This window comes from Charadrius vociferus, unplaced genomic scaffold, assembly GCF_000708025.1.
Source record: "Charadrius vociferus isolate BGI_N301 unplaced genomic scaffold, ASM70802v2 scaffold266, whole genome shotgun sequence".
In the NCBI taxonomy this organism is placed as follows: domain Eukaryota; kingdom Metazoa; phylum Chordata; class Aves; order Charadriiformes; family Charadriidae; genus Charadrius; species Charadrius vociferus.
In genome coordinates this window covers 3598403-3607442 of record NW_009649114.1, presented here as the reverse complement: position 1 = coordinate 3607442, position 9040 = coordinate 3598403, and the positions used below count along the sequence as shown (strand labels likewise).

The 9040-nt window shown below is 54.2% G+C and overlaps 2 protein-coding genes across 2 annotated transcripts in view; one reads left to right on the top strand and one right to left on the bottom strand.

Annotated features, from left to right (window-relative positions):
• Nucleotides 1-3095, top strand: part of RPL10A (ribosomal protein L10a) — a 4626-nt gene extending 1531 nt beyond the window's left edge. Inside the window, exons 4-6 of the mRNA XM_009888326.1 lie at nucleotides 235-383; nucleotides 1372-1544; nucleotides 2894-3095. Coding sequence (XP_009886628.1) covers nucleotides 235-383; nucleotides 1372-1544; nucleotides 2894-3064 — 493 coding nt within the window. The 3' untranslated portion in view covers nucleotides 3065-3095. The remainder of the gene's footprint in view (nucleotides 1-234; nucleotides 384-1371; nucleotides 1545-2893) is intronic.
• A 3833-nt stretch (nucleotides 3096-6928) lies between these two features.
• Nucleotides 6929-9040, bottom strand: part of SCUBE3 (signal peptide, CUB domain, EGF-like 3) — a 37044-nt gene continuing 34932 nt past the window's right edge. The window contains exons 18-23 of the mRNA XM_009888325.1: nucleotides 8979-9040; nucleotides 8722-8883; nucleotides 8271-8468; nucleotides 7664-7816; nucleotides 7395-7474; nucleotides 6929-7207 (exon numbers count right to left, since the gene is read on the bottom strand). Coding sequence (XP_009886627.1) covers nucleotides 7058-7207; nucleotides 7395-7474; nucleotides 7664-7816; nucleotides 8271-8468; nucleotides 8722-8883; nucleotides 8979-9040 — 805 coding nt within the window. The 3' untranslated portion in view covers nucleotides 6929-7057. The remainder of the gene's footprint in view (nucleotides 7208-7394; nucleotides 7475-7663; nucleotides 7817-8270; nucleotides 8469-8721; nucleotides 8884-8978) is intronic.

Here is a 9040-nt window from a genome sequence, read left to right as displayed (position 1 = left end):
TTCAGACCACCCCGGCTAAGTGGGTACGGCTGGACGGACCCCTACCCTGGGTCTTAAAAAAGGAGGGGAGGTGTGGGAGGCCCCTGTGCTCTCCCCACCGACCTGCTGTAAAAGGCAGGTTAGAAGCTGTGGAGGAAGATTCCCAGGCACTGTGGTAAGGTATCTCCATGATGGTTCCCATGGAAGTGTGCGTGGTGCCAGCAGTTCATAGTAATTTGAGCCTTGTGTCCCCAGGCTGAAGTCAACTCCCCGGCCCAAGTTCTCGGTCTGCCTGCTGGGGGACCAGCAGCACTGTGATGAGGCCAAAGCGGTTGACATCCCTCACATGGACATAGAGGCTCTGAAGAAACTTAACAAAAACAAGAAGCTGGTGAAGAAGCTGGGTGAGTGGTGGTGTGGATCGGGCTCTGAGTACCCTGGCTGACTTGGGAGGGCTGGGTAAGCAGGATGGTTTTTCCTGGGCTTAAATTTCCATGTCTGCATGGAAATTATTATTATTATTATTTTTAATTATAATTAACTGCAGGGAATAGAAAGCTGACCAGAGTCAGCCTGGGGGACAGAAATCTGTCTAGAAACTGCCCAGAAGAGGAAAACAACCCATTAGGACTGCAGAAGGTCTGACAGGTCAGCGCTCCAGTAACAAGGTGGCCCTCCAGAAGGAAGGGATATAGGAAAATCATTCCTGTCTCCCTGAAAGTTTCACCCTTAGCTGGGGTTCTTCACTTTAGCTATCAGGGAGCTGGAGTGCAGCAAAAGCTGAGTGAAGCTGGAAGTGAAAGTTTGCTTTGCTCCTGCAGTACTTAAATGGAATGAAATTTGCTTATTGTCACTTGGTAAGATAGAAAACCCTTCCCTCCCTGCAAAGTCAAAGTCATTTTGATACATATCTTAGGTAGACAAGAAAAAACTTCCCACTCAACCCATAATTAGCCATGGAAGCATATGCAAATAGGAAATGACATAGGATATCACAGCTGTTAGCTAAGCCTCTCCGAGATGTGCGATACATCCATCCATCCGTCCACACGCGCACAGGCTGTGGTAGGAGGCTCCTGGTAGAGCTCGGGGTTCAGCATTGGTCAACTGTGGCTTGACAAATGCCAGTTTTCTTCAGGGAAAGGAACTGTATACAGTGATGAGTGTACTGTCAGGATGCAAAGCTGGGTTCTGACGGGTTTGGCTGTTGTGACAGGCATAATTTCTGATAAAATAGTAAAAGCAGCTCAGGTTCAGCTGGCAGCACTCTGGGAATGTGGAAGTGCATGCGTGAGGGAAATGGAGCAGCGCAGTCTCAGCTGAGCTGTTAGTTCCAAGCTCGGTGTAGGAGCTGACAGTCCATCCTTACCAAGACTGGTTTTCTCCTCACAGCTAAGAAGTATGATGCCTTCCTGGCTTCTGAGTCCTTGATCAAGCAGATTCCTCGAATCCTGGGTCCAGGTCTGAACAAAGCTGGCAAATTCCCTTCTCTCCTCACTCACAATGAGAACCTGGTGGCCAAGGTTGATGAGGTCAAATCTACCATCAAATTTCAGATGAAGAAGGTAAAGCAGGGCTTTTCCTCTCCAAGGCAGCTACATACCTGAGGGTAATTTGTGGAGCGGTCACTTATATGTGGCTGCCATCTCCGGTCTGGGCTGTAGGTGTCCCTCGAGTGTATTCCTAAAGCAGCAGCCGATGACGGTCTCTGCAGCAAAGGGAGATGGTACGCAGAGCACTCAGCTGCTGGCTGGAAAGGAGGTGTAATTTATCTGTGGTTGAAAGATCTGAGAGCGAGTGATTAGGAGATGATCTTGATGTTTCAATGCTGAGCTCAATCAGTCATAATTAACGCTTCTTACAGTAAGTGGGTGACACTTGCAGGGTGGGGCCCGTGGGCCAGGCGTGCCCCCGTGGGTCTGTGCACGCAGCAGAGCTTTGCCAGAGGCGAGTTTGGGACTTGACTCTGCAAGTGAACTTTGGAGCAGCTCTGCAGATATCTGCTCTCTCTGTCAAGTGATGTCAAGGCGAGCTGACTCCCTAAAACCAAAATAACCCTGTTCAGGCATTTTAATCTAATGTCAGCAGTCTAAATGTGACTCATGGGTATTATTGAGAATTAACAGCTCTGCTAGCTGAGGTGCGTCCTTGGACTCCAGCTGATCTGGGCCCAGGGGCACAACAACTTGGAGGACACAGAAAATGTGATAGTTTGCAAATGCTGGAGCATTTTAAGTAACTGAGCTAATGATGTCCTGACACTTCGCCTGTCAGCTCGCTCGTAAATCCTTTTGTCTTCAGCCTGTGGGGAACATGGACTTATAAGCTTCTCAGCCGGGCTGGCAGGCAGGCAGAGGCTTGGCCTCTCTGTGTCTTCTGTGCAGAAAGAAAGAGCTGGTGGCTGGTGCCCAAAACAAAAAGTGAAGCTGGCGCCATGCTTAGCAAGTGAAGTTTGGAGCTAATCATCTGTACTGCGCTGGCTTAGCGGTTTGCAGGGCACATGCCAACGCTGCCTAGTGAGCAGGGTGTGGGAGCGGAGTTAAACCAGAGATCTGCTCCCGCTCCGGCACCAGTTCAGCACAGTTCCTTATATGTCCTTCCCGGTTCCCCCATCTCTAAGTCACCTCTGCACTCTGAGGGAGCCAGAGCGACCCAAGCTGTCGTTCAGAGATGGCATCCAGAGGCTACTGAACATGTTCATGGGCACCATGTGCTAAATAGCAAGGAGCTCTGTGGGAACACCTATGGATAAGCTGGAGAAGTCATGTCCAGCTGACAGGACATGAAATCATTTGATAACTTCGTTGAGTGTAGATCAGGACTTGACTGTTCCGTCAGTCACTTAGCTGTAATCTTTTGATTTCCCCCCAAAACCTCTACCTGCCTGAGTGACCCTGGTGTCCCTGTCCCCCAGGTGCTCTGTCTGGCTGTGGCTGTTGGTCACGTGAAGATGACAGAGGACGAACTCGTCTACAACATCCACCTGGCCATCAACTTCCTGGTGTCCTTGTTGAAGAAGAACTGGCAGAACGTGCGTGCTTTGTACATCAAGAGCACCATGGGGAAGCCCCAGCGCCTGTACTAATTGGGCAGCAATAAACTTTTAGGACAACCTACAGCTGTGTGTTGAGTTGTGTTCCTCCAAAGCTTGTTGGGAGGGGTTTGCTAAAGAGCTGCTCGCTTCCTTGCAGTGAGAAAGGTCTCAAATGCTGTGTTGAGCTGAGGGGGACAGGAATTCAAGGGGACTATTAGAGCTTTTGCGGGCAGGAGCCTGCAATGCAGAGCAGTGGGGGGGAGGTGGAAGAACTCCCCTCATATTCACAACAAGCAAAACAAGAGGTGGTTGCCACAGCTGAGGGTGCAGATAAAACCGCTCAGCAGTTGTGCTGTAGCCCCAAAACCCCCCAGCTCACCTGCAGAGGGGACCCTTACCTTGTGCTGCTGTCCCCTGGAGCCATCCTGCAGGCTCTGCCTTGTCCCAGCAGCCTCCCTGCTCTGGGGGAGTGGGCTGGGGGGGGGCACTGGCATTTAGAGGTTTCTGCTGCCCCCACACCAACCAATGACCTGTGGGATCCTGCCCAGCAGCAGCTGTTGGGGGGAGCTGATGAGGGTCTTCCAGCTGGTCCCAGTTACCTGCGGGATCTGGAGTGGAGGATGCTGGGGGGGCAAGAGGGAGATGCAGTGCAACCACGGGGTTGGGGACAAGGGAAAGGGTGTTTTCCATCCCCTCCGCTTCCCTCTGAGCGCGTCCCTGTCCAACTCCATCTTCTGAGCTAAAAATGAGATACGTTGCATCTAATTAATGTATATAAATAAATACATTGTGTAATGACTGGCGAGCTTATGGAAGTGTGGAGGATTTAAGCTTCTGGGGGGGAAAAAAAGCCCTATGCCCTTGAAAAGAGCTTGTCTTAGCATCCGAGGGAACAAAACAATGAAAATAGCTTTGGGTCCTGCTGTTAGAAACCTTTAAAATAAGCATCAGAGCCAGTTTCTGAAAGATCAACACAACACCAAGAAATTCCATTTAATAATTAAAAAAAGACAATACAAAATGCAAACATTTCTTTTTACAAAGTTCAGATACATTTTTTTTTCTTTTAATCAAGTGCAAATAACTTCATGAACTACATCTTTCTCATTACTTTAATCATTTTTTGCTGGAGATGGTAAGTCGTGGCCCGCTGCAAAAGGCAGATATAAATATTCCAACATGAAAAAAAAAAAAAACCCAACCAAAAAAACCCAACAACCCTTATTTATGTTCACTGCGTTGAAACATTCAATACATCCGAGGTGGCTGATGATGCCGTTTTCAGCCTTTCAAACCTTTTCTGGGTCCTGGGTGAGGGTGAAGAGAGGGACTGAACTGCAGCGGGGTGGTTCTGGTGGCCCCGCAGACTTTTTGGGGGGTTTATTTGAGATATTTGAGGAAAGGAGGGGGAGGAGACGTAACCAGGTGTCTTTGGCTGTTACAGGAGGATGCGCTGCCCTTCCAAAACTGCTTGAGGGGCGCAGAGGTGTTTGGTGTGGTGACAACAGTGCCAACCAGGACACCCTGAGGCTCCGGGAGCCCCAGTCCCAGCAGGGTGAGAGTGACAGCAAACCCCCCCCCCATTAAATCACAAAGAATTAATAAACTCCTCTGTGAGCACGAGTGGCTGCATCGCACCGGGGCCACCACAGTGGGGTTGGTCATTCCCGGGTTGTTTTTATTTTTGCTGTTGTTTTGGGTTTTTTTTTTTCTTCTAAATACGAAAGACCCTTTCAACGGTCACTGCTCCGCTGCGACTGCCCCAGAGCAATGAAAAAAAAAAAAACAACAACCCAAAAAACCAACCCTCCAAATCCCTACAACAGCTTTTGTGCATCAAAGCAGCTGCTTTCGGACACCAACCAAGTGACAAACAGCTCAGCCCCCAGATGTTGAGCTTCCAAACAGGCTGGGAGCCGGGCGGCAGGAGGGGTAAATCCACAGCTGGGATGAATCAGGACAGACTTTTCCAACCGACGCATCTCGGGGACAAACCTCAGCCCCTTTTGCCAGCGCTCGCCCAGCCCGCAGCCCCTAATAGAGCCCAGAAGAAGCTCTCGGGGTGCTGGAGCAGCACGGATTGAGGAGGGAAAACATGGGCGAGCAGCTGCCTCCCGGTTTCGGCAAGGATTGGCCCCGGAGGGGGATGTGCGGAGCAATAAATAATTGGTTCATTAAGAGCAGGGCTTGCCCCAGATGTTTGAGGGGACAGCGAGAAACAAGCGGGGATGGGGACGGGAGGGGACCTGCCAACAGGAAAGCCGTAGGCAAGTCGACCACATTTAGTCCTGGCGGCTCCAGGTCTTTGAGAGGATGAAGATGGGGAGGAAGGTGTGGGGCGGTGAAAGCTGAGAGCTGATTGCAGGGCTGGAAAGGGAGGAAGGCTCGGGGAGGAGGAAGAGGGGTGACCGGTGGCAGCAGTCGCCTGTCCCCAGAGGTCCTCTCTGGCCACGTGAAGATTCTGAGGGACAAACCCATCGGTGATGGCCACCCAGCCATCGTCCCCAGCCGTGCCTGCCCGCCAAGCTGGGGGAGGGAGGGCAGTGGGGAAGGGGGGGTGGCAGGATGGGGTTCCCCCCCCCGGGATCTGCGCCCCACTCCCTCTCCTGGCAGTGTGCCCCCCCCGGCCACTGCCTCGGGACCTCTCCCGGCTCTCCCCCAGGTCCGGGCTCGTCCCCCAGCCCCTGCAGGGAACCACAGTGGTTTGGGACAAGCAGGTGATGGGGCCAAATTTCGCATTCTCCTCGCAACGAACAACCCTGAAACTGCAGAGGATCAGCCCAAAAGCACACAGCCACCGCGGCCGCCCCATCTCCTCTCTGCGGACAGACCGAGACACCTCCAACCCCCTGCAAAAACTCACCCCATCACAGCCCGAGCAGGAGAAGCACCGTCTCCCCCCTCCCCCAAACAGGCTTTTTTTTTTTTTTTTTTTTTTTTTTTTATAAGGGATAAAAGCAGCAGAAAAGGTTGCAAGGCCTGAAAACGCCATCCCACCGGTCAGCGGCAGCCCAGGGCTGGGTTTGCTTCGGGTGGGTGGTGAGTTTTTTTGTTACAAACGCACATTCTCATTTCTCAGGCAGGTATAAATATTGTCGTTTCTAGTAGAAAAAAAAAACAAAAAAACAAAACCAAAACCAAACAAACTTCCCTCTAAATAATATAAAGAAGACTCAAATGATTGCACTTAATACATATGAAAAAGGTAGAAAGGAGGATATCCTAGTGCACAAACATTTACTCCTGCTCTTCACAAAGCTTGCTTTTCCGAGTTACTCTTTGGCAGAGCTTGTAAGAAAGTCTGGTTTCTTGGCACAAGTGTCTGGGGTGGGGGGAAAAAAAAAACCCGAACCCGGCTGAAAGTCCTTCTCCTTCGCTCCCTGTTTTCTCCCGTGCAGCCAGACATTGTTCTCCGGGAACGTGGCTTGGCTGTGCTTTCCTCCCAGCGCCAGCGCGGCTCTCCGGCGGGACGGCCACCGGAGCCACCACGGTTGCCGGTTGCTGGCGTGCTTTGCCGATCTCTCCTTTAAATTTTCTTTTTAATCAAGTATGCTTTTTTTTTTTTTTTTTTTTTAAATTCTTTTCCCCCCGATCTCTGCAAAACGGTGCCGGTACTCACGACCCAGGCGCTGCGATAAATACGGCGTTACCTTCTTGCCATCCTCTGTGAAAGGGCTCGGTGGGGCTGAGGCAGGCGCCAGCCCCGTGGCACCGGTGGCACCGAGGAACGGGGACAGACCTGGCGTAAAGGAAACCAAAGGGAGCACAGAGGCCGTCGAAAGGACCTCGGTTTCCTAAGAAGAAGCTGCTTTGGAAGAGAGGAGTGGCTTCGCCGGCAGCTGGATGAGACCGGAGCATCCCTCCCGGCCGAGGGCACGGCTCTGCGGGGAGCGGCGGAGAAATCGTGGGGGGACATCTGCGGGGTGAGAGGTGGTGATCCTGCCGGAGCCGAGCGGAGGAAGGAGAAAATCGGAAAGGAGAAGGAAGGGAGAAGAGGTTTTCCTTGGCTGCGGGGCGGCCCGGGGGCGGCGGGGGCGCGGGGGGCTATTTGTAAGGCCGGAGGAAGCTGGAGACTTTGGAGCGGAGCAGTTTGATGAAGGAGCGGGGCAGCATCTCCTTGTGTTTCTCCGTGTACTTGAAGTAGTTCTGGGGGTGCGCCAACACGTCGAAGAAAGCTTTGATGAGCTTCTTGTCCTGCGGGGAAGCCAAGCCGGAGCGGGGGGGATGTCACCATCCCACCCTGTGCTCCCCCCGCGGTGGCTCCGAACCGAAGCCACGAGCACAGGGAAGGTGCGGGAGCACACGAGACGGGAAGGATGCTCCCACACGCCAGCATCTCCCGGAGCCCCGGGCAGCGAGGACCCGGAGGGGATGCACTCACCTTGAGGATCTCCTGGTGGTTTTCGGAGGCGTAGAGCCTGCCGTCCCGCACGATGTCCTCCACCAGCTGCTCGTAGTCCTCTGCAACACCCAGCCGAAAAACACGGTCAGGGCGCGACCTGTCACTCGTCCCCAAACCTCTGGTCCCCATCCCTGAGTCCGCACCCTCTCGAATCCACGGGAGGTGTGAACGGGGGGTGACTTGGGTACCGCAGTGGGCAGGGGGGCACCAGCATGCGGGGATGGCGTCCCCCCGTGCCCCGTGCTCACCGTCGTAGGTGACGTAGGGGATCTGGAAGCCCCGGGCGCTGTTGGCTTCACTGGTTTTGAAGTTGATCCACAGTTTCCGCGAGCGGGCGGTGAAGGCGATGGGCCTCTCGTAGGTCTGGCACGTCTCGTAGGTGGTGATGGAGGACGGAGAGGCTGCGGGGGAACAGCGAGGGGCCGCGGGATGCTGGATCAGCAGAGGTACCCCCAGCTTTACCGTGCTTAAGCGCTCAGGGTGAAGGAGGGCACCAGGGATGGGGATCGTCCATGTTCGGCGAGGCTGAGCCCTCCCCCAACCCTCACATTACATACCGGGGATGTTGTTATTCCTTCCTTGCTCTGGAGAGCTCCAAATGGGGCTTTTTACCCCAGGAAAAGGAGTGCTGACACACGGGTGTGCAACCCAGCACACACTTAGCCCATCCACAGCCCCCTGAAGCACTGCGGTGGCGGGGCGATGACGATCCCCCGCTCACCCAATTCCCAAAAATTCCCTCCTGCTGCCCAGGGGTGCGGCTTTCTCCCTTTGCACAAGGCAGCTCGGCCAAACCCCAGCTTTTTCCTTCCCCCGGTTTCTCCCCTGAGCACCGCGGCACGCTCGGTTACCTACAGTTTTTCCGCATGACCAAGACGTCGCCGCACTCATCCTCGGAGGGGAGGAAGATCTCCGGCACCACGATGAGGATCTTGCGCTTGGGTGGCGGGTTGATGTTCCAGGTACACTCGACGTTGGCGGGGTAATTCCCCGGGTAGTTGGGGGACTCGATGTAGCCCGTGTATTCGCCCAGCTCCCCCCCGCACTGGCGGTCTGCAAGGCACGGAGAGCTGGTTCAACTGGGAACCAGCGGCACTGGGACTGGGGTGGGGGGAGTTTACTGGGCAACGGGGGGTGTGCTCTATTAGCACCGCTCCGTGCATCCCCCCGTGCCTGCCTGCACGCATAAAGCATGGAAATGACCCAAAATTCTATTTTAAGGGATTTAAGAAAGGGATTGAGGAAGGACCCTCAGTTCACACCATGCCCGCCCACCCCCCCCACCATCACACCCCAGTTCGCCTACTTTTGCACTGGGACACAGAGGTGGAGCCGTCGAAGTCGGTGGTGGTGTTGCCAGGACAGGCGATACAGTAATTCTGCCGAAAATCGGGCTGGTAGGTGCCCACGGCGCAGCGGATGCAGCGGTGGACGCTCGTGTTGTAGTAATGCCCAGGGGAGCACTGGACTGGGGGGGGGATCGGAGAGCAAAGGGGGCTGTGTCAGCCACCGGCACGGCCCCGCTGGGTGCCCCCCGCTCCCCGGGGACCAGCTCTGACCTACCTTTGGTGTCGCAGTCCTGGAAGGAGAGGGCTCCCTCGTGACGGGCGGTCCGCCCCCCGCAG